This window comes from Peromyscus californicus, unplaced genomic scaffold, assembly GCF_007827085.1.
Source record: "Peromyscus californicus insignis strain IS unplaced genomic scaffold, ASM782708v3 Scaffold_9__1_contigs__length_137607984, whole genome shotgun sequence".
Classification (NCBI taxonomy): Eukaryota; Metazoa; Chordata; class Mammalia; order Rodentia; family Cricetidae; genus Peromyscus; species Peromyscus californicus.
Genome location: NW_026294617.1, coordinates 73,245,887 through 73,273,223, shown reverse-complemented (window position 1 = coordinate 73,273,223; position 27,337 = coordinate 73,245,887). Strand labels below are relative to the sequence as shown.

General features: G+C 44.0%; 1 protein-coding gene and 1 pseudogene across 1 annotated transcript in view; one reads left to right on the top strand and one right to left on the bottom strand.

Annotated features, from left to right (window-relative positions):
- Window positions 1-7,089: 7,089 nt before the first annotated feature.
- Setdb1 (SET domain bifurcated histone lysine methyltransferase 1) overlaps window positions 7,090-27,337 on the top strand; it is a 38,920-nt gene continuing 18,672 nt past the window's right edge. The window contains 8 exon segments of the mRNA XM_052730163.1: window positions 7,090-7,292; window positions 8,151-8,419; window positions 10,366-10,517; window positions 20,729-20,763; window positions 22,502-22,601; window positions 23,286-23,411; window positions 23,574-23,775; window positions 24,768-24,841. Of these exon segments, the coding sequence (XP_052586123.1) occupies window positions 8,160-8,419; window positions 10,366-10,517; window positions 20,729-20,763; window positions 22,502-22,601; window positions 23,286-23,411; window positions 23,574-23,775; window positions 24,768-24,841 (949 nt within the window). The 5' untranslated portion in view covers window positions 7,090-7,292; window positions 8,151-8,159.
- Window positions 14,222-16,280, bottom strand: LOC128105200 (60S ribosomal protein L5-like; annotated as a pseudogene).

Here is a 27,337-nt window from a genome sequence, read left to right as displayed (position 1 = left end):
CTGCAAGGCTGGCAAGCTTCAGGAACACTCTTGCTTCCACCTCTCTAGCGCCGAGGTTACAAAGTGCCACCCCACCCAGCATTTTTATGTGGTGTGCAAGCTAGTTTTATGTCAACTTGACACAAACTAGAGTCATCTAGAACCTCAACTGAGAAAATGCCTCCATCTTATTGGCCTGTGGACAAGCCTGAAGGGCATTTTCCGATCAGTAAATTGGGAGAGCCCAGATCACTGTGAACAGTGTTACCTCCGGGCTGCTGGTCCTTGGTTATATAAGAAGGCAGGCTGAGCAAGGCATGAGGAGTGAGCCAGGAAGCATAGTTCCTCCAAGGCCTCTGCATGAGTTCCTGCCTCTGGGTTCTTGTCTTGAGTTCCTTCTCTAACTCCCCTTCATAATGGACTAGAATGTGGAACTGTAAGCTAAAACAAACACTGTCATCCTGCACACAATTGCTTTTGGCCATGTCTTATCACTACCATAGACACCCTAAGAAGGACACATGGGTTCTGGAGATTAAACTCAGGTCCTCATGCTTGTAGAGAGACGGGGTCACCGTTTCCACTGTTGCGATTAATCACGAAGACTGCACTACAGGCATCCCTTTTGTTTGGCTAGTACTATACCAACAGAACCTCATCCTACTCCCTTGGTTTTTTTTCCCTAAAAACAGATAAAAAGTATGTTATTGTGTGAGTATGCCATGATTTTACCAATTTCTGGAAACAGACATCTACAGTTTCCCTCTCCTTTCTTCTTTCCTTCTTTTCTTTTCTTTTCCTTTTTTCTCCTCTTTCTTTCTCTCTTTCTTTCTCTCTCTCTTTCTTTCTTTCTCTCTCTCTTTCTTTCTTTCTTTCTTTCTTTCTTTCTTTCTTTCTTTCTCCTGCCTCCCCCAGGTTGGCTTCAAACTAAAAGTGTAACCAAAGACGGATAACCTTGAACTCTTTATCCTCCTGCCTCCACCTCCAAAGTGCTGATATTACTTGCATAGGCCGCCGTGCCCAACTTGGCTTCCTACTAATAAGATTTACTGACCTATAACAAATGGCAATACAACTCAGGCCTGCCATTCCTACTTAGTTGCTCAAATTCAACTCAATAAATTACCTGGAGGTCCTACAAAAATTCAGATTTGGCCGGGCGGTGGTGGCACATGCCTTTAATCCCAGCACTCGGTGGGAGATATGGTGCTCCCAAATACCATCTTGTTTCCCTCCACAATTCCCCTTTCCTTCTTCTCCCATGCTGGAAAGATGGAAGAATTTAACCAATGAGAGCATAATCCAACCAATACCAGGTGCAGTGGGCATGTCTTTAATCCCGCCACTCGGGAGGCAAAGGCAGGTGGATCTCTGTGAGTTCGAGGCCAGCCTGGTCTACAGAGCAAGATCCAGGACAGGCACCAAAACTACACAGGGAAACCCATCTCAAAAAAACAAAACAAAACAAAAGAAAAAGAAAAGAGAAATAATAGATATGAAAAATAGAGATGTAGATGTAAAAGGAAAAGACAAAGACACAGGATCGCTTTGGGAGGGCTCTGGGTCAATACCACAGTCACCTTGAATTTATTCCTCATGGGCTTTTTATATACCAGCAGGAGGAGAGGAAAAAGACCTCCCCCTTCAAGGACACCATGGTTAAAGGTAAAATACAGACAAGTAAAAACATTTCCTAAATTCTCAAAACATCTAGTAGAGGCCTTGAAGCATAAGACACCTGATAACTGTTCTGGTGGAAGATCTACCTCAACTCCCCTCTACCACCTCTTTCCCCAAACCTGTCCCTTTAAAGCCTGCCAAACAAAGCTCCTCCCCAAACCCACCCCTTCAATGCCCACCAAACTCCTCCCCAAGAGAGGCTCAAGACCACTCCCACAGGGTATATAAGCTGTATCCCAGAAAACAGACCTGTGGTTCTTCCAGTTTCTTGGCTCCTTCTCCTACTGAGGCACCAGGAATCACCCAGGCGCTTTACCCATTAAACCTGGGCTTTTCCAATTTGGTCTGATACGGTGTGCTGCATTGGTGGAGAGGCCTTCAGGGTGCAAAGACTTATCTGGAGGCTCCACTGAGGGGTGCTGATTTTTCCCCACTGGCCCAGGGCTGCATGGTGGGAAAACACCCTCTCCCTGACACCTGCTCTGCTCTCCCACAGACTGAGATCGGCTCCCTGCTGGGTAAGTTTCCTTTTCAAGCCATTGCCTAGGAGGCCCAGGGCCTCTTCTTTTTTGGGATGTCCTGACAAAGACATGGCCGCACCAGGCCCCTGATCCATTCTGGAGCAAAGGGCTGCCTTTGTTCCAGACCCCTTCTCCAGAAGACATTCTGTTGAAGGGGATTTGCCCCCCACACCACCGCCCATTTTTTGACCCAAGACTTACCACAGTGGATGCCTTGTGGTAGCCTAGACTTGAGAAAGGGCACTTGCCATTCAAAGCCTGATCCCCAAATGCCCCTGTGGGGACTTTTACAAAATCTATTCAAATTGGGGCTACAGAACTGCCCTAAGTCCACTGTTTTCAGGTTCTGCATTCCCATCCTCCCTACAGGGGCCAGTGTCTCAGCACCAGTCCATTCACTGCTGGAGACACTGACCCCTCCCCTAGCTCCCCCAAACTCTACCAACCCAACCCCCTCCTCTGGGGCCACAAATCTAAGACCAAATTCCTCCTCCTTTCCCTCCTTTCTGTCCTCCCCTCCCCCTATGTCCCAGTGCCTCAGCCTACACACTGGCCTAACAAGGCCAGATCTTCCCTGGTTTCTTCTCATACTCAGTCTTGCCAGACTCCTGCCTTCTTCATTTCTCAGTCAGCACCAGATATTAGAAAAAAAAATTAGGGCTGGAGAGATGGCTCAGCAGTTAAGAGCACTGGCTGCTCTTCCAGAGGTCCCCAGTTCAATTCCCAGCAACCACGTGATGACTCACAATCATCCATAATGAGATCTGGTGCCCTCTTCTGACCTGCAAGCATATATGTAGGCAGAACACTGTATACATAATAAATAAATGAATCTTAAAAGAAAAAAATTTAAAAAGCTGAGGAGGATCCCCTAACTCCCCTACAGGAACTGGTGAAAATGGCTTTTGAAGTTTTTAATGCTGGGGAATGACAGCAGAGTCAGCCTGATACAGAAGGCTGCAGCAGAACATGCTCCAAGCCCAAACTTTAGCAGCTGCCCTGAGGCCACCAGGGCCCCCACGAGGAGTACAAGGGAAGACGGCCATGAGGCTCCATCCCCAGCCCAAGTCAACTCCACCAAAAACTTGCTTCAAATGTAACAAGCAGGGCCACTGGTCATGGTAGTGCCCTGACCCCATGCTGCCTAGGAGGACATGCTCTGTCTACTGGCGGAGAAGTGACCTGCTTAATCCACTGCCCTCTCTGAGCCTAAGGTGACGCTACAGGTAATGGGGAAGTCCAATGACTTTCTTTTGGACACAGAAGCTACCTATTCTGTTTTGACATCTTACTCAGGTCTTACAGTCCCGTCACCAATTTCTGTCACAAAGGTGGATGTTCGAGGCCAGCCTGGTCTACAGAGAGAGATCCAGGACAGACACCAAAACTACACAGAGAAACCCTGTCTCAAAAAAAAAAGAAAGAAAGAAAAGAAAAGAAATAGAGAAAGGTGAAAGCCCAGAGGCAAAAGATATACAGGATAATTTAAGTTAAGAAAAGCTGGCTAGAAACAAGCCAAGTTAATGCCAGGCATTCATAAGAAAGTATAAACCTCTGTGTATTTATTTGGGAGCTGGATGGCAGGCCCCCAAAAGAGTCAAAGAATAAAAACCAACAACAGAGTACTACATCTTTCAGGTAAGAGGAAGTAGTCTCAGACACTGGGTGGTATCTTGAGCAAATATGAGACCTCAAAACCTGCCTCCACACTAACACACTTCCTCTAACAAGACCACACCTACTCCAGTTTGGCCATACCTCCTAATAGTAGCATGCCCTTTGGGGGCCATTTTCTTTCAAATACCCAAACACAGGTATGTATGTGTGTATATATATATATATATATATATATATATATATATATATATATATATATATATATATATATATATATATATATATCAAAGGGCATGGTGTTCATACCTTTAATCCAGCATATGGAAAACAGAGACAGATCTTTATCTGGTCTACAAGTTCCAGGACAGATAAAATTACATGTTAAGACCCTATATTAAAACATTAAAACCACTAGGATAAATCCCAAAGATCTTGAATCTGCTCTCTGTTTCTGTGTATCAGCTTCCTTTAGCCTTGCAGGTAGGGTTATGAGAGGGCAGTGGAAGGAGAGGACAGTTTACTTTAAGTTGGCAGTTTATCTATTGTGCTGTTCTTAGCATTCCTTGAGGGGAAAAAAAAAGGGAGAGGGGAGCTTTCCTGGTCAGCTCTTCACTGAAAGTGCTTGCATTCAAAGATGACTAGGCAGAGAGAAGTAAAGAAAGAAGCAAGAGAAACACACACAAGGTGAAACCCCATGTTGCACCCCTCAAAAAGGAAGGAAACCCAGGAAAGATATCTGAACCAAACTCTAAGGAAGAACCAAGGCCTGAGTAAAACCAGAGGAGGAAGAACCACAAGAGGAGAAAAAAAACCAAAAGAAACTTTTTTTTTTGGGGGGGGGGGGCGGGAGGGTGTCCAGACAGAGTTTCTCTGTGCAACAGTCCTAGCTGTTTTGTAGACCAGGCTGGCCTCGAATTCACAGAGATCCTCCTATCTCTGTCTCCTAAGTGTTGGGATTAATGGCGTGTGCCACCACCACCCAGCTTGAAAGAAACTTCTAAAGAAAGGCTGATCTTGAGAGTCTTAAAGACACAAAACAGGCATTTAAGCAATGAAGCTATATTGAGAGAAGCAGATGAAGCATCAGATAAGAACCATGAGAAACATAACTTATTGGCAAATCACCTATCACACCAAATAAAATTTAAAAACAACAAAAAACAAGAGCCCCTTTGTACATCACACAGACACACACTAAAGACTTGTGAAGCAATCCTCTTCAAGCTGGTGTAGTACCTACGTTTCAGGAGTGGCTCTGTGCAACATTTATTGGCCTCCTGAAATACATTTAGGCCCTTTCGAAGATATCTTAAAATTTGTGAGCCTGAATGTAGCCATTATGAGACCATTAGATCTGCTCCTTGAGAGCTGCCTATTTTTTCTTTATTTTTTTTAAGATTTATATATTTATTATGTATACAGCATGTATGATCAGAAGAAGGCACCAGATCTCATTACAGAGGGTTGTGAGCCACCATGTGGTTGCTGGGAATTGAACTCAGGACCTCTGGAAGAACAGTCAGTGCTCTTAACCTCTGAGCCATCTCTCCAGCCTGCCTGTTTTTTCTTTATGGTTCTTAGTTGTTCTTTTGCAGAGCTGCCTGCTTAAGTCATGCTGGGATCAAGAAAGATGAGCCTTGGCAGTTCGTGTTCCTGGAGTTGCATCCATGTCAGTGGATGCCCACACACTCCAGAAGAGATTTTGACATCACTGCTGCCGTTGTTGCTGTTATAGCAGTGGCGGCCACCGCTGCTGCTGATTGGTTACTACAGCTAGCACAGTGGAGACCCTGGCAGCAAAAGTAGCTACCACAGTTAGTTAATCTTTCATTCTATTGAGCATGATAAATTTAATTCAATAGTTATATATATTTTGATTGGCTTTGAAAGTTATAAATTTATAAACTGATGTTCCATTTGCTTTTAGGATGCCATCTTACAAGGACTCCAATCTGCAGTAAGGCTTGTTAAGGAAGGGAATGGCTCAGTTGCCTTTAGCCTACTGGCTATGGGTGGGTTAGGACTTCTGTTGGTCTTTTCTGTGTCGAACACACAGATTGCAAGCCCAGCACCACTTTGAGATCTTTGGCAGCAGTTAACTCTGCAGCTCACACACGATTGAGCCTGTATGATAATGAGTATTCAGAGACAGGTAATACCTGGAGGGCGCTCACCAACCTAAGACAGAGCACCTGTGTGGCCTGGGCAGGCATCACCATGATGGGTAAGGTGACCTGCTGATGTCCCACGCAACCTAAGTCAGAAGCTCATTTTTTAGTAAAAGGGGGGACCTGTAGGGCCCTGGCCCCCATTTTGGGTAACTGTTGCCTTGCTTGCTGACCTTGACCTTGATATCCTTCCCTATGCTAATTCCCTGCTGGGTTCCACCCTCCTGAATGCTTAAGGGAAGTTCCTTGTCTGTGTATCCTGCATAATGGGCGTTACAGCTTAGATGCAAGATTGTAAAACATTGGTAGCCAACTTCTGCCCTCTGGGGTTCTCCCATTGTGATGTAAGCCTGTATTTAAGACCTCCTCCCTCCTTCAATAAACGGCATTCGGCATTAAAAAATAAATAAATAAAATCAACACTGACAAAAAAAAAATACTTGCTAAAAGCTGTAGGCCACACAGTTAGCCATACTTCACTTTTCCACTCTTCATTTGCATTGTCAGCCCATCCATCTCTCCTGATTAGAAGCCAGGCCCCTGGAGTTTTTTGAAGAAGTAACAAATGAAACAACCAATGGGAAGTCAACTGCCCTCATGAGTTAAAAAAAAAAAAAAAAAGACTTGTGAAGGACCAAAGACCACATAATCTCGGTGGAATTTTGATTTTTTTTTCTGTTTATTTGTAGTTTTCAAACTTCCTGAAATGAACACCCATTAATTTTACTAAGAATAACAGCTTTAAAAAAAAAGTCTTCGCCGGGCGGTGGTGGCGCACGCCTTTAATCCCAGCACTCGGGAGGCAGAGCCAGGCGGATCTCTGTGAGTTCGAGGCCAGCCTGGGCTACAAAGTGAGTTCCAGGAAAAGCGCAAAGCTACACAGAGAAACCCTGTCTCGAAAAACCAAAAAAAAAAAAAAAAAGTCTTCAAAACAATAAACTATTTTTGGCTGCTAGTTGGGGAGAAGGTCCAGTAAAACATTCCTGACAAAGACCCATTAGCCCACCCTTCATTCTCCGGAAGTGCCCTGCTTGACGCATGCGTAATCTTAGTTTCCCACAGCTCGTATCCGGCAGCATCAAACTATGAAATTTGACCCCTTGGGGCTACCGTCCCGGGGACCGGAAGGGCCCGCGACATTGCTTCCGGGCCTCCCTTTTGCTTTTCCCCCTTGTCTCCCTCACGCTGTTTCCCCACGCCCGCTGCCTCTCCCGTCGTGTGTTGTGTTTGTCGGCGAGGCCGAGCCCTGGAGGCGAAATCTGGGGTCCGTGTGGAGAGACACAGCCCTTGTGGTTGGGAGCCCGGGTTGCGGAGAGGACGGACGGAGGTGGGCTGAGGTGGAGCCGGGATGGTTCCTCTGGGAGGTGGCGGCCGTGTGGAGAAACTCGGCGGGGAGCGGAGAAGGTGGGGGCGGGCGGGCGGGTCTGAGGCGGCGGCGGCCGCGGGTGGGCGTGAGGCCGGGCCACGGTGAGGCGCGGGAGCTGCCCCGGGGCCGCCGCGTTCCCTTCGTGGGCCCGGCAGCCGGACCGCGCGCGTCCTCTGGAGCGTGGATGTCGGGTGGTCGCCTTTGCTGCAAGCTTTGCTCGGTCACGTAGGAAAGACCTTGTCTGTCTGTCTGTCCGCCTTTCCTTCCTTTCTCCTCTCCTTGGCTTAAGCTGGGCTAGAATCCGGGGCCGGGCGCAGCTGAGAACCCCTTGGCCTGTGCAGCCATCCCCCTGCCTGGTCGCAGGAGTTACCTCCCCCAGGGAAGCGAAGTAACGTGAGGAAAGCAGTGAAGGAGCCGAGAGGGAATTAGTTAACTCGGACCAGCTGTCCCCAGGTGGCCGGGCTACTTCCGATTGGACAGTGTAGACAGAGTCGTCTTTCTAGTTAACCAGGGACAGGTTAGCTCACAGAACTACCTTGGAGAGAAGCACTCCTCAGTTTTCTGAAACCTTGTTCTGAGTAGTTCCCTATGCATATTGGTGTTCTCCAAGCCCTCTAAGCTCTTAGTTCTTATTCAGGCCCGTTGGTCTGTGTGAGAAGGTGACTTTCCCTAGAAAACCTCCGGATCGCGTTCCGGAGAAGGAGGAGAGAGGACAGACTATGTGAATAAGAGGTCACAGGATAGGGGTGCGTTTCACTACGAGACTGAAATTGTCTGAGAGTTGAGCTTAGGGTCAGTTTTGTTTCTTGTTCTGCACAGGGCCAAAGCATGTCCTCCCTCCCTGGGTGCATCAGTTTGGATGCAGCACCAGCTGCAGCTGACTCTGAAGACATTGCCGAGCTGCAGCAGGCCGTGGTTGAAGAGCTGGGCATCTCCATGGAGGAACTTCGTCAGTTCATTGATGAAGAACTGGAAAAGATGGACTGTATACAGCAGCGGAAGAAGCAGCTAGCGGAGTTGGAGACGTGGGTGGTTCAGAAAGAGTCTGAGGTGGCTTATGTTGACCAGCTACTTGATGATGCATCCAGGTAAGGACTCGTGGAAGCCAAAGTTAGTGTCCATTTGCAGGCTTGCTAGGGTGATTGTTGATGGCAGAGTTGAGTCAGGTGGGACCTTCCACTTCCTCAGGGTTTATAGAGCAGAGTTACAGCATACACTTTCCCCCTGTGTATACGGTAGCTGGTACATGGTCAGCAGTGGGAGGGTAAAGAACACTTTCCCCCTGTGTATACGGTAGCTGGTACATGGTCAGCAGTGGGAGGGTAAAGGCTTGAATTCCTTTGTGTTCCTCCTGTACTGAAACTGTTTTCTTAGTAAGATCGCCGGGAAGTGAGGGTTGTGGAGTTGCTGTTTTCTATTTTCCTTTTTTTTTTTGGTGGGGGGGGGAGTATTTTGAGACAGTTTTTTTTCTGTGTAGCCCTGGCTGTCTTGGAACTCACTCAGTAGACCAAGCTGGCTTCAAACTCACAGAGATCCGCCTGCCTCTGCCTCCCGGAGTGCTGAGATCAAAAGCGTGTGCCACCACCACCCAGCACTGTTTTTCTTTTTGTTGTGAGACAGGATCTCAGTATCTAGCCTTCGCTGGCCTGAAACTTGCAGAGATCTGCCTGCTGCTGCCTCCCAGGTGCTGCAGTAAAAGCAGTCTAGCTTTTGTTTGGTTGCTCTGTTAGGGTCTCACCAGTACCAAAGTGTGGCCTGGAATTTGCTTTGTAGCTGAGCATGATCTCCACCCTCTTGATCATCCTGCCATTTTACATCCTGAGTTCTTGGGATATAGGTGTGGACCAGCATGCCCAATTTATGTTGTGTTTGGGATAGCACCAAGAGCTAAGCAGCAATCATCCTACTGGTTGAGTTTACATCCTCAACCTCTCAACTTGCTGTCTGTAACTGTGTAACATTAATAAATTCCTAATTCCTCCAGAATATCTGTTTCAGATTGCCACTGCAACTTCAGAATACCAGGTAGATAATGTTAGTATTGCACTTAGGGGGAATTTGGATTACTGATGAACTAGTTGAACTGATGCCACTTTATTTATTTATTTATTTCTCCTCTTCTCTCTCTCCCCCTCCCTCCCTCCCTGCCTCCCCCCCCCCCCCCTCCCGCCCCTCTCTCTCTCTCTCTCATTGGACTGGGGTTAGAGACAGTTGTGAGCTGCCATGTGGATGCTGGGAATTGAACCTGGGTCCTCTGGAAAAATAGCCAGTGCTCTTAACTGCTGAGCCATCTCTCCAGCCCCTATTTTCCTTTTTTTGATTCAGAGTCTCTTTACATAGCTCTGACTGCCTTGGAACTCACTATATAGATGAGGCTGGTTTTCGAACTCACAGAGATTCACCTGCCTTTGCTCCTGAGATTAAAGGTGAAGTTGTGTGCCATCCTGCCTGGAGAAATTAAGCCACTATTTAATACCCTGTTCTTAGTTCCCAAATCCATATAGATAATTAGGGCTGGTCATCTGACTTCCAGCAGGTGGAAAGATACAACTCTGGCAAGTTGTTTCATGTAATAATTGCTTGGAAACAAGCATGCTAAGTAGATACTTTGGAACATGTAGGGCAGACAGTCTATACTTAAATATATATAATTTTTTTGTTACTGTTTTGTTGTTGCTGTTTTAAAAGTTTGCCACTCTTTAGGCCTTGCTGGCCCTGAACTCATTATATATGATCAGTAATTGTTAGAGGTGACCATGAAAAGTGAGGCAAATAGATCAAAGGAATATTGTGAAGTGATACAAATTTTCTAAGCTTGGATTATTACATAAATGTACTAAAACTCAAATCATATAGTTACATGTATGTTTTTTACCTCAAACGTGGGCAGTTCTGGTACCTCAAGCTCCTAAGTGCTAGGATTACAGGTGTGAGCTCCTAGGCTTAGCATTTCATAAATGTATATAAATTCTAATGCTCTAATACCTTACTTTCTCCCCTGACTTTGATCTTTTCTAATGTGTTCCAATATTAGGGCCGTGATTAATTGTGAGTCTTTGGTGAAGGATTTCTACTCTAAGCTGGGACTACAGTATCATGACAGTAGCTCGGAGGATGAAGCTTCCCAGCCCACAGAAATAATTGAGATTCCCGATGAAGATGATGATGTCCTCAGTATTGATTCAGGTAAATGATGAGCTTTAGTTAGAAAATTCTTAGAGTGGGCCTGGCGTGGTGGCATACACTTTTAGTCCCAGCACTCCAGAAGCAGAAGCAGGCAGATGTCTGTGAGTTCAGGACATCAGAGCTAAACAGTGAGAGCTTGTCTGAAAAAGACCAAAAAAAGAAAGAAAGAAAGAAAGTACATACGTTAGTTCTTAGAATGGAAACTATAATTCTAGAAGATGAGCAGGTAGTAAATAAGGAAACATATCATCAACAATTTGATTACCAAATTGCCTGTCTTATAATAGAAAAAAGCAAGTGTTATTAGTACCATAATGTTCCCTGTGTGCTATATCCTGACTGCTTCCTTTTCCCGTTTCCGATAAAGTTTATTTCTCTTCTGTTTTGTTCCCATGTGTTTATATGTGGTTTGCCTATGTCTTAATTTCTTTTTCAGTTACTATGATAAAATATTCTGACAAAATCAGTTGAAGGGAAAGGAGGATTGTTCTGGTTCACATTTCCAGATCATAGTCCCTCATGGTGGGGTCACAGTGACAGGAGCCTGAAACATCTGATCACATTGTGTCCCAAGTCTGGGACAGAGAGAGAATACCTCATGCTGCTGCTCAGCTAGCTCTTTTCTCTTAGTGAAGTCTAGGGAATGATAGCCACCCATGGTGGGCAGGTCCTTCCATCTCTACACAATCAAAGTAATTCCCCATTGGCTTTCACAGAGTGCATTTCCCAAGTAATTTTAAATTTTGGCTGGGCGGTGGTGGCGCACGCCTTTAATTCCAGCACTCGGGAGGCAGAGGCAGGCGGAGCTCTGTGAGTTCGAGGCCAGCCTGGGCTACCAAGTGAGTTCCAGGAAAGGCACAAAGCTACACAGAGAAACCATGTCTCGAAAAACCAAAAATAAATAAATAAATAAATAAATAAATTTTGTGAATTTGACATTAATGGTCACAGTATATATGCTCATATGCATGTTTTGGTATGTGGGTACATGTATGTATGTAAGTGTACTTACATGTAGAATTCAGAGGTTTACAGCTTTCTTCCTTCACTTTATTATGGAGTGAGGGTCTCACTGAACCTGGAGCTTGCTAGTTTTATCTTATGTAGAGTGCCACCTTACAATGTGTCTTTACCTTGTGAGTACTAGGATTACAGGTTTGGGCTCTGAGGATCCAAACTGTAGGACTTGGGACTTTTGTGGCAAGCACTTTCTTCATTGAGCCATCTCTCTAGTACTTTTATTTTAAGATATGAATGATTTTACTGTATCTGGCTGGTGTAGAACTCATCAAGTAGAGCATTCTAGCCTCAGACTTGTAGCAGTACTTCTGCTTTCTAAGTACTGTGATTACAGACATGGGCCAACACATCAAATTCTGTGGCTTATGGCTTACCTTAATAGGTAAATTTAGCATTTATTTGGACTCTATAACAGTTGGTTTTGTCTTTTGTTTGCTTTTTGTTTTTTCTTTGTTTTTTAGCTGTTGTGGGTTTTTTGGGGGGGCGGTGTATGTTTTGTTTTGTTTTTTTTTTTTTTTTTTTTTTTTTGGTTTTTTTTTTTTTTTTTTGGTTTTTCGAGACAGGGTTTCTCTGTGTAGCTTTGCGCCTTTCCTGGAACTCACTTGGTAGTCCAGGCTGGCCTCGAACTCACAGAGATCCGCCTGCCTCTGCCTCCCGAGTGCTGGGATTAAAGGCGTGCGCCACCACCGCCCGGCCGTATGTTTTGTTTTTATTTTTCTCTTAAGTGTGGTGGGTTGTTGTTTTTTTTTTTTTCTTGTATCGATACTTTGCATACAGGTGTGTATGTCTGCCATGTCTACTATGTGTGTGCCCAGTATCCATAGAGGCGAGAAGAGGACATAGGATCCCCTGAAACTGAGTCTTGTCTGGTTGTCAGCCTCCTTGTGTGTGCTGGGACTCAAACTTGTGTCCTCTGGAAGATTGGCCAGTTCTCCCAATTGCTGAGCCATTTCCCCAGCCTTTTGTTGTTTTTTGAGATAGAGTCTCAACTATGTAGTCCTGGCTGTCCTAGAACTTGCTACATAGACCAGACTGGCCTCAAACTCAAAAGTGAAACACCTCCCTTTGCCTCCTGTGTGCTAGGATTTCTGTTATATGGGATTGCATTAAGGTATTAGTCATGTAACATAAAACATACACATGTGGGGCTGGAGAGATGGCTCAGAGGTTAAGAGCACTGGCTGCTCTTCCAGAAGCCGAGTTCAATTCTCAGCACCCACATGGTTGCTCACAACCATCTGTAATGAGATCTGGTTCCCTCTTCTGGCATTCACCAAACATGCAGGCAGAACACTGTGTGCATAATTAATTAATAAATAAATAAATCTTTTTAAAAAACATACATGTAGCTATATGATTTGAGTTTTAGTACATTTATGTAATAATCCAAGCTTAGAAAATTTGTATCACTTCACAATATTCCTTTGATCTATTTGCCTCACTTTTCATGGTCACCTCTAACAATTACTGATCTTGCCTTCTCCATACTTTTGTCACTTATAGATATAACTAGAAACTTACAGTGTGTATCCTGACACTTAGTTTTAAAATCAAAATCACTTTAGCGTAAAGAACATGGAAATAAAAATCATCGTGCAGCTAGATTAACACAGTCCAGATCAAATGTCTGTATATGAATTTCTGTACAGTAGAATAGCCATTCTGAAGCTATGGAGCTTCATTTTGGATTTTACACTTTTGACTGTCAATTATTTTCTTTTGAGACATGGTTTCACTAGTAGCCCTGGCTGACCTGGAAATCAGTATGTACACAAGACTGGCCTTAGAAATTTGCCTACCAGCCTTTAATCCCAGCACTCAGGAGGCAGAGCCAGGCGGATCTCTGTGAATTCAAGGCCAGCCTGGGCTACAGAGAGAGATCCAGGACAGGTACCAAAACTACACAGAGAAACCGTGTCTCGAAGAACCGAAAAAAGAGAGAGAGAGAGAGAAAGAAATTTGCCTACCTCTGCCTTCTAAGTGCTGGAATTAAAGGCATGTGCGCCATGCCTGGCCTCAACTATACTTTTATATACCTAAGACCACACACATACACTCTCAGTTGTACTTTTGTTAAGGCACACATACACACACAAAACAAAAACTGAAAAATTCGTGACAGAGTTCAAAGAAGAAAAAGTTAGCCTTAGCCATTTGTAGTGGTGCACGCCTTTAATCCCAGCACTCGGGAGGCAGAAGGCAGAGGCAGGTGGATCTCTGAGTTCAAGGCCAGCCTGGTCTACGAAGTAAGTTCCAGGATAGCCAGGGCTGCACAGAGAAATGCTGTCTTGGAAAGTAAAAAGAAAAAAGAAAGATCTTCTGTTTCTTTCACCAGCATTCCATTCTTATCACCTAGTGTTACCCTTTCCTGTCCTCCTTTCTACATGCTATGCTGTACCTATATGTACATTTGTTACATATTATATGTGTATGTTACATTGTATACATTATAGTCTAAGGTCCAAGTATGAGGAAGAAATGTTTTTCTTTCCTTTCTGAGATTGAGGGACCTCGTTTAATACCCATTCTAAGTCCTTCTATTTTCTTGAAAGCGCGTGATTTCATTTTTTCTTTAGGGTTGAATAATACTCCACTTACCAGATTTTCATTATTCATTTGATTTTTTTTTTCCTGCTTGGTCAGTAACTTTGTTTTTATGAAAAAAAACTTAATAGAAAATTGCTTTAGTTTTCAACAGCCTGTTCCTAAGCTCTGAGGAAGCTTGCCCTCTTGAGCATCTCAGTTTTTCTTCTGGGCAACAGACATTTTGGGGTGTTTCCACCTCTTCTTCACTTCTCTTTTAGGCTTCTTCTCATAGTCTGGATTCTCTCGGCTAGCAGCATGAGCTTTCATATGCATCTTCTCCACCATGTCTGGAGTCACGATGCTCTTTATGAACTGAGAAAAACTGTTACTTATAAGCATCTTCGTCTTCCTCCATTGGTATGCATGTAGTCTGCAACATTCTGACCCATGCTGTGCCTCTGATGGACTTCACCAAACTTGCTTTCTGAAGCCTACTCAGGGAATTGTGTGGTACAGTGAGGGGTAGTCGAGCCTCCATCCACAGCTCCCTTCAGGGCCCCACAAACTTTATTGCCAGTTGTAGTTCAGGCAAGACCTGCATCCAAATAGCAAGTGAAGGCGTCAGACTGACCATCAGTGCTTTTTACACCGTATTCCTCTTTAGTCACCTCCACTTGCCCGTCATAGATCTTGTTAAACAGCGTGCGGCACCCTTGGCGGGTTTGAGCCAAGATGAAAAGCACATCATGCAGATAGATGCGGCAGGCAGGCAGCACCATGGCCCGGTGGAAAGTTATGCATGCAGACAGGACATCCACATGGAAAGGTTTATTATTAAAGGGGGAGGGAGGAGGGAAGAGAGAGAAATGGAGGTGTCCAGCCTCATGGAAGGAGAGAGGGAGAGAGGAAAGAGGAGAGGAGAGAAGGGGGAGGGGTTTTCTCTTAAAGGGGACTTTACATAAGATGACAGGACGCTGGGTGGGTCCCCAAGGAGCTAGCCAGAATGCTAACATCTTGTCCATGCCAAACCTGTTGAAAAGCCTGAGGGCCAGCAGCAGGCCAGTGCAGTAGGCTGCAGCATAATTCATGTGCATATGCTGTGCAGACTATCATATTCCCTTCTATATGGGCATACGCAGTCTGACAGATGATATCTCTGTTAGTTACATCAACTGTCATCCTATATTTGAGTGGGTGTGTTGTGCTTGTTTGTGTCTTGGATCACCAATCCCTCCATTTTCCTAAAAATGTGATTTCATTCTTCTTTAGATTGAATAATACTCCGTTTACATATGCACCAGATTTTCATTATTCATTCATTTCTTAGTGAATGTTCTTTTGAGACCAAGTCTCATGAAGTCCAGGTTGATCTCAAACACACTATGCAGCCATAGCAGGCCTTCCTGCTTCCTCCTCCCAAGTGTTGTAATTATTTTAGGCATGTACCACCATACCTGGCTCTTTTTTATAGTTTTTACTTTTTTGTTTGTTTGTTTTGTTTTGTTTTTTGGTTTTTCGAGACAGGGTTTCTCTGTGTAGCTTTGCACCTTTCCTGGATCTCGCTCTGTAGACCAGTCTGACCTCGAACTCAAAAAGATCCGCCTGGCTCTGCCTCCCAAGTGCTGGGATTAAAGGCGTGCACCACCACCGCCCGGCTAGTTTTGGGTTTTTGTTTTTAGACACTTATTATAACTCAGACTGGCCTTGAACTCACTACATGATGGGGAATTATTTTCAACTCCTAATCTTCCCACCTCTAACTCCCAAGTACCAAGAGCATAGGTGTTCATCACCAAACTTAGTATATAAACACTTAATAATTTCCTGTTTAGCCTTGGACACTTTCATACGCCTCACTCCCCACTCTTAACTGTCTCCAAGACTATCTGTAATCTTTCCTCTTCCCAATTAACTTTCTTTCCCCTTTCAACTTTTTTTTTCTTTGTGTAGCTTTGGTGCCTTTCCTGGATCTCGCGCTGTAGACCAGGCTGGCCTGGAACTCACAGAGATCTGCCTGGCTCTGCCTCCCGAGTGCTGGGATTAAAGGCTTGTGCCACCACCACCCGACTAATTTTTATTTTCTAATCCACTGAGTTTAGAGTTGCTTGTGAAAAGGAGAAATTAGTAGCTGAAAGGGAGAAATTAGTAGCCATCTTGAAAGGCCTTCCTTCCCCTCCCCCCTTCTTCCTCTAGAGGTATTTGCTGACCAGCGGTTTCTTTTTTTTTTTTTTTTTTTTTTTTTTTGAACTGACCGAAAATTGAACCTATGGGAAAGATAAGGCTGGGACAAAAAGTCTGTGTATCCTAGACTTGGCAAAACAAGATATAAAGAGTAATGGGCTCAGTTGACCAGAAGTTGAATTTGAGAGAGTATAGGTCTACAATAAATCTGAATGTATCAACAAAAGCAGGACATAGGGAATAGAAATTTATGTCCCTGTAGATACCCTGAACCCTGTTAGCAATTAGCAACCTATGCTTACCTCATCCCTAGCCCCCCGAGATATGTAACATTTTGCATGTGAATCTTTCCCTTAAAGTGGGTGCTAGGAACCTTCCCTCTTTTCACCTACTGTAAAGTGGTGTCGGGGCGGTCCCTGCCTAGGCCAGAATAAATAAAACCGTTTGTTCTTACATCAGAAGTTGGCTCCTTAGTGGTCTTGTTTGGGGTTGGGGGCTCACGCGTGGTCATTACACTTGCACGTGCATGAGTGTGGAGTTCTTTACTGGATCATGGGCGACTTACCAGTGGCTACATCCCTGAAGAAAACTTGTTCCCCCTCCCCCAGCAGCCTTTAACTGCCAATAGTTCCTCAGGGAGGGGTGGGACCTGGTGCCCCTCCCCCATCCTTGATGGAATGTTGACTGACTTGATGTTGTGCAGGGTAGGTGACCAGAGCTGCTGAGCTGATGAGTCCCAGAGTCCTCCCTATCACATTCAGAAGACAGCCTTTCCTAGCACTCCTCCCCCATCCCACCCCCTTCTGCAGTGCAGGCTGGGGTGCTTAGTCTAAGTGCTTTGACCAGTTTCCAGTCTCTGCATTAACTGCTGCTGCCCACTGCTAAAAGAAGCTCTCTGGCCAGAGTTGAGAGCAGGACTGGGGAAATGGTTCATCCAGTGAAGGTACTTATCGTCAAGCCCTCTGACCTGAGTTAGATCCCCATGATCCAGATGGAGAACACCAGTTCCCTAGAATTGTCCTACATTTGGGCTCTTTCCAGTTGGGCTGTTATGAATGATGCTGCTGTGAAGATTTTTGTTTAAATGTTTTTGTGGGCATTGTAATAAATATATGTTTTGCTTATTAGGCATAATTGCCATGGTTTTTTCAGAGCAGTAATACTAGTTTACATTTTCATCAGTGATGGGGAGATAGCTCAGTGGTAAAACATTTGACTGACATATATAACATTCTCAAAGTTGAAGTATGAGAATTCCAGGCTCCCTATGTTTACCAGTGATTGTTGCTCCTGACCGGATTTGCTTTTTTTTTTTTTGAAATAGTGACTCAGAGTTCAGGTAGAAGGATTATGGTAACGAGTCTTTGTCTGTCCTACCAGCCACCTCTCAAAGAATGACATAGAGACCACTTACTATGAAAGCTTGGCCTTAGCTTAGGCTTGTTTCTAACTAGCTCTTTAACACATTTCTGTTCATCTGCATGCTGCCACATGGCTTTTACCTCTCCTGCATGTCCTGTTTCCTCTGTGTCCAGCTGAGGACTCCCCCTTTCTTCTTCCCAGAGTGCTCTCTGTCCGGAAGTCCTGCCTGTACCTCCAACCTAGCTATTGAGCTTTTAGCTTTTTATTAAACCAATACACAGTGACATATCTGTACACTGTATAATCCAGTATCTCACAACAGATTACTGTGAGTTAAGATCAGCTTTGATGACATAGTTACAGGATAGCCTTGTTGGCAGAGTGAGGCCATCTCAAAAGCAAAGACAAAATTTGAAAGGTCTACTATGGCCTCAAATATAGAAAGAGTTCTATAATATGACAATGAAAATAATTTTATTTTTAAGGTTTTGGAGGCTAGATATGGTAGTACATGCCCCTTATCTTAGCACTTGGAAGTCAGAGGTAGTTGAATCTCTTTGAATTTGAGGGCAGCCTAGTCTACATAGCAAGTTCTAAGCCAGCCAGGGCTACAAAATGAGACCCTATCTCAAAAATGAGGAGGGTCAAATGCTTTTAATGGATACTTTCAAGTTTGTTTTGTTTGTTGCGGGGGTTGTTTGTTCCGGAACAGGGTCTTTGTAACCCAGACAGGCCTAGAACTTATTTTTTTATTTTTTTTGTAGGCCTAGAACTTAATGTGTTACTAAACATGACTTTTAAATTCCTGATCTTTTTGCCTCTCTATTAAATGCTGAGATTACACATGTGCCATAACACCTGGCTTTCGTAGGTTTGTAAATGGTAATAAGTAATAAATACATAAGATTTCTCAGCATCACTCATCATGGGGTGACATGTAAATCAGAACCACTTTTTAACTGTATTACATGCCTGTAAAACCCGCACTCAGGAAGTGACACCATAAAGGTCATGGGGTCAAGGTAAGGTATTACTTACATAGTAAATACCAGGCCAGTCTGGTGGTGTTTGACTCTCATTGGACTTTCTTTGGACCAACCGACTGCCCTGAAATAATGTCACGGAGACCTATTATTAATTATGAAAGGTTGGCCTTTACCTTAGGCTTATTCCCAAGCAGCTCTTATAACTTAACCTGTTTCTGTTAGTCTACGTTCTGCCACATGGTTCTTACCTCTCCTCCATTCTGTATGTCCGATTTCCTCCATGTCTCGTTGGCATCTTCTGTCCACCTGAATTCTAACCCTGAGTTCCTCTCTCTCCCTGGAAGCCCTGCCTATTTTCTCCTGCCTACCTAGTGGCCATTCAGCTCTATTAAACCAATCACAACGATACAGCTTCACACAGTGTAAATAAATATCATGTAGCCTGGGCTACATGAAGACCCACTCTCAAAAAACAAAAAAGCATACAAATGTTTATTTTAGCATTATTCATGACTGCTAAACCATAGAAACAGACGGGTTGAGGAAAGGTTCACCCGCATACATGGTGTCTGCTTACAGTAGGGTACTGCTATTCAGCTGTACAACTGTACGGACATGTTCTACAACAGACGGACCTGTGTAGACCACAGATGTTATATGACTCATTTATATGAAATGTCCAAAACAGGCAAATCCATAGAGACAGACTGTAGATTTCTGGTTGCTTGGGTTTAGGGAAGTGGAAGGAAAGGAATGATGGGTAATGAGCCTGGAGTTTCTTTTTGGACTGATGAAAATGTTCTGAAAGTAAGTGCAACATGATAATGTCACAGTCTAATCAATGGACTAAAATTCACTGAACTCCATGCACATGGATTGTACCTAAATTAAGAATTTGTTTTTTGTGTTTGTTTTTCCAGACAAGGTTTCTCTGTGTAACAACCTTAGCTGTACTAGAACTTGCTTTGTAGCCCAGGCTGGCCTCAAACTCAAAGAGATTGCCTGCCTCTGCTTCCCGAGCACCAGGATTAAAGGTATGCACCACCACCTGACAAGAATTTTTTATTTATTTTTATTTATTTATTTTATTATTTATTTATTTATTTATTTATGGGCTGAGGACCAAACCCAGGGCCTTGCGCTTGCTAAGCAAGCACTCTACCACTGAGCTAAATCCCCAACCCCAAGAATTTTTTAAAGTAAGTGAACTTTAGAATGTCTTTCCTTAGATAAAATAGCCACATTTCATGTACACTAAGTAGCCTGGTGTTAATGGGGTGGACAGTGTAAGTGTGGGACTTTATGTTATCATCAGTAGTTCTGTTGCATAGTGCTTCTAGGAAATGAGCATTTGCTCAAGTTCATTAGCCTCCTCTTGTTGTTAAGTTGTGTGAATAAATAATTACTATAAAAATTCAAATAGGCTGCCAGATAGTGGTGGTACACACCTTTAATCCCAGCACTCAGGAGGCAGAGGCAGGCAGATCTCTGTGAGTTCTAGGCTAGCCTAGTCTAAGTTCCAGGACAGCCAGGGCTACACAGAGAAACTCTGTTTCAAAAAACCAAAAAAAGGAAAAAAGAAAAAAGAAAGACAGAGAAAGAAAAAAATTCAAGTAGATGGTGAATACCTTAAGTGTTATAGACTCCCTCAGTACTTCATCTAGAGGTAAGCACTGGCAGGCATTTACTATTTTTATTTCCAGATCTGCTTCACTACCCTCTGTCCCCAGGACTGGGAATTGAGCCCTGCTTTCCTTCAATATCTTCATACATGTATTTATTTAGAGCATATTGTTTTCCTTATCGGTGTTGGGGATTGAACCCAGGGCCTTAGGCATGCTATGCAAGCACTTTACCATTGAGCTACATCTCCAGACTTGTTTGTTTTGTTTTATTGAGACTGGGTCCCTCTGTGTAGCATTGGCTGTCCTGGAACTCAGTCTGTAAACCAGCCTGGCCTTGAACTCAGAGATCCACCTGCCTCTGTTGGGACTAAAGATGTTATCCACCACCACCCAGCCATCCCAGACTTTATCAGTGTTTTCCTACTTGTAATTTGAGTTCATTCAATTACTGCTTCATTGAAAATTCCAGTACTTATATTTGTATACTCATTAAAGTTCTTTTCTTCCACAGGTGATGCTGGGAGCAGAACTCCAAAAGACCAGAAGGTTAGTTGGGTTGGCTGTAGGAAGTTAAGAAACATGAAATTGGGCTGAAGGGGTATCTCAATGCTTAAAGAGAGCAGACTGCTCTTGCAGAGGACTTGAGTTCATTTCCAGTACCATGTTGGGAGGCTTTGAACTGCCTGTAACTTAACTATAAGGGAGCCAATACCCTCTCCTGGATTCTGCAGGCACCTATATACAAGTGACATTCACTTACACAGACATACGTAAAACACAAAGTCAGGCCTGGTACCACACACTTTTAATCCCAGCACTGGGGTAGCAGAGGCAGGTGAATCTCGGAATTCAAGGCCAGCTTGGTCTACATAGTGAGTTCCCGGACAACTAGAGCTGTGTAGAGAGATCCTGTCTTAAAAAAAACAAAATAGGCGGTGGTGGCGCACGCCTTTAATCCCAGCACTCCGGAGGCAGAGCCAGAGGCAGACGAGTCCAGGCCAGCCTGGTCTCCAAAGTGAGTTCTAGGAAAGGCGCAAAGCTACACAGAGAAACCCTGTCTCGAAAAAAACAAAAACAAAACCCTAAAAACAATAAATTTGTCTGAGCATGGTGGCACACACCTTTAATCTCAGCTCTAGGAAGGTAGGGAGGTAGATCTCAGTGGATTTGAGGCCAGCCTGATTTACACAGGGATTTCCAGACTAGTTAGAGCTACAAAAACTTTAGTTATTATAATAATAATAATAGTAATAGTAATAATAATAATAATAAATCTATGGCTAGAATTGTGACTCTTAGAGCACTCACTGCTCTTGCAGAGGACCTGGGTTCAGTTCTCAGCACCCACATGATCTCTTATAACCATCCATAACTCGAGTTCCAGGGAATCTAATGTCCTGCCTTCAGCAAGCACATAAGTGGTACACATAAATACAGGCAAATACACACTTGTACACATAAATAAATCTAAGACAGATTTTTTAAATTATCCAAAAATTCAGTTACTTGTTTAAAAGAATACATATGAATTTGGTAGGCTGTAAATGTTGGTCATTTGGTACACTGCTTGCCTAGCATGCAGCAAGCCTTGGGTTCAGTTCCAGTACTGCACCATTAGATTTGTGGTGGTGCGTGCCTATAATCCCATACTGAAGAGACAGAGGCAGAAAGATCAGAAATTCAAGGTCATCATCAGCTCCTTAATAAGTTCGTGGCAGGCCTGGAATGTAGATGACACTATCTCCCCCGCCCCCAGATGGTTTCTCTGTTTTGCCCTGGCTGTTCTGGAACTTGATCTGTGTAGACCAGGCTGGCCTCAACTCAGATCTGCCTGCCTCTAACTCCTAAGTGCTGGGATTAAAGGTGTACACCACCACCACCCAGCTCAGATGACCCTATCTTTTAAAAAAAATAGAAGAAGCTTTTGAAAGTGGGAATAAAGTTTGGCCTGAGCATACAGTCAGTTTCAATGTATTCACATGTAGTAAGCCCCATTAGTTACAGTCTTCTTGTGGATATTGCAAAAAAATGCAGAAAAATTGACAAATTTTCTCTCCCTCCAAATATAATTGAATCTCTTTTGGTTGTTGAAGACAAGTTCTTCACAGATAGTATTCTTTTTCCTGTTTATTTATTTTATTTTATTTTGCAGCATTAGGGATGTGAACCAGGGGTCCCTGCGCATGTTAGGCAAGTGCTGTCTCACTAAGTCCCTGGCCTTCTCATTGTGTCTTAACTCCTGATAACTGCATCCCCTCCCCTCACTCCTTCCATTTTCCTACAGCTCCGTGAAGCTATGGCTGCCTTAAGAAAATCAGCCCAGGATGTCCAGAAATTCATGGATGCTGTCAACAAGAAAAGCAGTTCCCAGGATCTACATAAAGGTTAGTGTTGAGGGGTAGCTACATAAATGAGAGGGCGTTCTTTCTGAAATGTTACTGACAATCAGCTTTGCGTCTCAAAATCCTGTTCTAATTGTCAGCTTCTTTTAATATTATTTTTATGTCCACAGTCAGTCTGATATTGATTGTGTGATGTGGTGGCTCAGGATGTTAACTGTTGCTGTTAGTAAGGAGTTAGGGATAGCTGGTTGTGGTGGAACATGCTGTAGGGTATGCCATAGGGAATGTCGGGAGGTTCTGTATTTAATGTTCTGTTTCTCCATTAGCATAAACAATTGTGTCTTGTGTTTCTGCCTTTTTCCAAGAGTGCAGCAGAAGTGACTAATGGTCATAGAATACCTCAGTTTCCTTTATTTCTATACTACCTTCTTTGTTTGTGATAGTGTCTTCTATATCCCAGACTGGACTTGAGCTGTGTATTTTGCTGAGGATGACCTTAAACTTGTGATCCTCCTGCCTTCTCTACTTGAGTACTTGGGATTTTGGGCCTGAAATACTATGCCAGGTGTTTGCAGTACTTAGTTTGAAATTCAGGGCTTTGTGCATGCTAGGTAAGCACTCCACCAGCTGAGCTCCATGCCCATCCTACCCCACTGCCCTCTTGACCTTTCCTTTCTCTAACCTATGACATCACTCTTTATAACAACTCCGTGTGTCTGTCTATAGGAACCTTGGGTCAGATGTCTGGAGAACTGAGCAAAGATGGGGACCTGATAGTCAGCATGCGGATTCTGGGCAAGAAGAGGACTAAGACATGGCACAAGGGCACCCTTATTGCCATCCAGACTGTTGGTATGTTCAAGCTAGAGGAAGGCCTAAGGAAAGGTAACCTGTAGGTCTCCATTGCTGATTCTTTCCCCAAAGCCTTTCCTTTTGTCTCCTACATCGCAGCCAGGACTTAGAGTTGTGTCGTTGCTGTTTGTTTTGTTTTAATTTTGTTTGTCTTTTACCCAGGTCTAGGAAAGAAGTACAAAGTGAAATTTGACAACAAAGGAAAGAGTCTGCTGTCTGGCAACCATATTGCCTATGATTACCACCCTCCTGCTGACAAGCTGTTTGTGGGCAGTCGAGTGGTGGCCAAATACAAAGATGGAAATCAGGTCTGGCTGTACGCTGGCATTGTAGCTGAGACTCCCAACGTCAAGAACAAGCTCAGGTACCTGGACAGGATGGCAGATTGTAGGGGAGTAGGAGCTGGGAGCACAGTGCCCAGCTGTTGATGCCGTGGCCAAGATTTCCTGGATCTCGCTCTGTAGACCAGGCTGGCCTCGAACTCACAGAGATCTACCTGCCTCTGCCTCCCGAGTGCTGGGATTAAAGGCGTGCGCCACCACCGCCCGGCCTTTTTTCTTTTCTTTTTTTTTTTTTTTTTTTTTTTTTTTTTTTTTGGTTTTTCGAGACAGGGTTTCTCTGTGTAGCTTTGCGCCTTTCCTGGAACTCACTTGGTAGCCCAGGCTGGCCTCGAACTCACAGAGATCCGCCTGGCTCTGCCTCCCGAGTGCTGGGATTAAAGGCGTGCGCCACCACTGCCCGGCTTTTTTTTTCTTTTTTTAAAGATAATATCTCTATATATATCTCACACTGCCATCACACTTTTTTTTTTTTTTTTTTTTTGGTTTTTCGAGACAGGGTTTCTCTGTAGCTTTGCGCCTTTCCTGGAACTCACTTGGTAGCCTAGGCTGGCCTCAGACTCACAGAGATCCTCCTGGCTCTGCCTCCCGAGTGCTGGGATTGAAGGTGTGCGCCACCACCGCCCGGCTGCCGTCACACTTCTTAATGTATTCTAGATTAGTCTCAAATTCACAAGTCTCTGTCTCTTGAGTGCTGGGATTGGAGAAATGTATCATATGCAATTCTGGCTGGCCTGGAACTCACTATGTAGACAGTCTAGCCTGGAACTTATAAGAATCCTCTTGCCTCTACCTCCTTAGTGCTGAGATTAAAGGTGTGTGCCACCATGCCCAGAAGAACGACTGTATTGCAGAAAAGGGGTGATGCTTGGTTGGTATAAGGGAAAGTCTGTGGGTGGAAATAAAAGCAGACTTCAATGGTCTGTGATTCAGAGAATAGAAAGTATGATAAAATATTCTGTGTGATAAAATATTCTATAGCTCCCCCCCCATCTTTTTTCGCTCCTCTCCTCTGCAGGTTTCTGATTTTCTTTGATGATGGGTATGCCTCCTATGTCACTCAGTCAGAGCTGTATCCCATTTGCCGACCATGTAAGTGTCCCTGAACTCTACTCTGTCTTTCTTAAGATGGTGTAGAACGAACCTTAAAAGGTCTTATTAATAAAAACAAACTCAGAGCCAGATACTGGGGTGAACGCTGGAGGATCAGAGAAGCAGAACAAGCCACAGCCACCTCACCTGGCCAATTCCTCAGCTGATCCTGTTTCCTCAGACTGGAAGCCTCTGAGTCCTCATCCAAATGAATCTCAGCTGAACTGCTGCTAAAAGCCTAAAAGCCTCTAGTTCCTGGTCCTCGCACCTTATATACCTTTCTGTTTCCTACCATCACTTCCTGGGATTAAAGGCGTGAGTCACCATGCCTGACTGTTTCCAATGTGGCTTTGAACTCACAGAGATCCAGATGGATCTCTGCCTCCTGAATGCTAGGATTAAAGGTGTGTGCTACCACTGCCTAAACCTATGTTTAATATAGTGGCTGTTCTGTTCTCTGACCCCCAGGTAAGTTTATTCGGGTGCACAATATATCAACCACAAGATGGTTAATTGAAAAGCCTGAATTTTGTTTTGGTGTTGCAGTTTGTTTGCAGTTATAGCATTGTTGGCTACCTTATAGATAGTTCTTTGTAGCCATAGTGGGCACTAGTAGATTCTGACTGGTACTAGTATCTGATAGATGAGCTTGATTTCATTTCTAAGGCACTTAGGTGTAAAGAAGGCTGCTCTCATGTTTTCACATAGAACATATGTTAGTGCTGTCTACATAGTTCTTCCTATAGAAGCTGTGTGCACATGTGCACAGGCCAGAGGTCCACTGTGAGGGTTACTTCTCAGGTGCTGTTTACCTTCTTGTGTGAGTGTTTTGTTTGCTTGTATATGTCTATGTGCATTTGAATCCTCTGGGGCTGGAGTTAGAGCTGGTTCTGAGCTGTCATGTGAGTGCTACAAGTGCACATGCCCATGGCCAGCTTGTTTATGTATATTCTGGGGTCCAGTTCAGATCTTCATGGTTGTAAAGTAGGCATGTTACCAACTGTGCTGTCTCTCCAGCCTTCATAACTGTTTTTTTGAGGCAAGGTTTCTCTGTGTTGTCCTGGTTGTCTTAGAACTGTCTATGTTAGACTAGGGTAGCCTTGAACCTACAACACTCCACCTGCCTCTCCCTCTCACTGATTATTTTTCATCTCTCTGTGTGTTGTGCCTGTGCATTCATCCATTGTGTGAAGACGTCCTCTTTCTTCTATTACTCTCTTCCTGATCGCCTTGAAATAAGATCTCTCACGGAAACAGAAACTCACCATTTTGGTTAGGTTGGCTGGCCAGAGAACTCCCAGGATATACTTGTATCTACTCCCTAAAGCTGGAGTTACAGGCACCCATGACTTTTTCACATGGGTATTGAGGAGTCATTCAAGTCCACACACTTGCATCGAAAAAGGTCTTACCCACGAAGCTATTTCCACAGACCCACAATTGGTTTTAATTGCAGAAGAATCAATTTCTGCTAATCTTTGTTAACATGGAAATTAACATATTCCAGAGTCTTTTTGGTTTTGAGTTTTTAAATTTTATGTTTGCATGTTCACATGTATTTGGGCATGTTTGTAGGCCAAAGTTGACATTGGATGCCTTCCACAATTGCTATCTACTTTGCTTATTGTTTATTGAGGCATGGTTATTGGCTAAACCTGGCGCTTGCCAACTCCAGCTAGCCAGGTTGCCTTGAGGATATTTTGTTTCTGCCTCCTGACTGTTAGGATTATAGGCAGTCACCACACTGGCTCAGCTTTTACATGGATTCTATGAATCTGAAATCTGATCATCAACTTGGCATGACAAGTGCTTTATTTCCTGAGCTATGTCTCCTGTAGTCCAAGCTGGCTTTGAATTCCCTGTAGAGCCAAGGCTGTTCTTAAACTTCTAATCCTCCTGCCTCCATCTCCCACATGCTGGGATTATAGGTTCATGCTACCATTTATGGCTATATTTTGTGTTTGTATGTGTGTGTGTGTGTGTGTATGTGTTTGTATGTTTGTTTGCTTATACATATGTGTGTGTGTAAGCCAGAAGTTAATGTTGGGTGTCTTATTACATCTTTTTCACCTTATGTCTTGAGACAGGGTGTCCCACTGAACTCCTGACCAATGGGCTTGGTTAGCCTGGCTGGTGGGTAGGTGGGCCATCATACTCCTTGGATCTTCCCCCAGCAGTGCTAGGGTTGCAGGTGTGTGCTATGACACCTAGCCTATGTGGGTTCTGAGTGTCTGAGTTAGGCTGGAGGATGGCTCAGCAGTTAAGAGTACACTTGATGCTCTAGCAGAGGACCCAAGTTCAGTCCCCCAGCACTCATATTATGTAGCTCACAGCTGTCTTAACTTGAGTTCCAGACATTTTTGGACACACATATATGTGATGCACAGAAATACATGCAGGCAAAACACTCATACCTAAAATAGAAATAATCTTTAAAAGAAGTAAGATTTTAGGGGAATAAAAAAGGAAACGGTAGGATGTGCTGTAGCTTAGTGG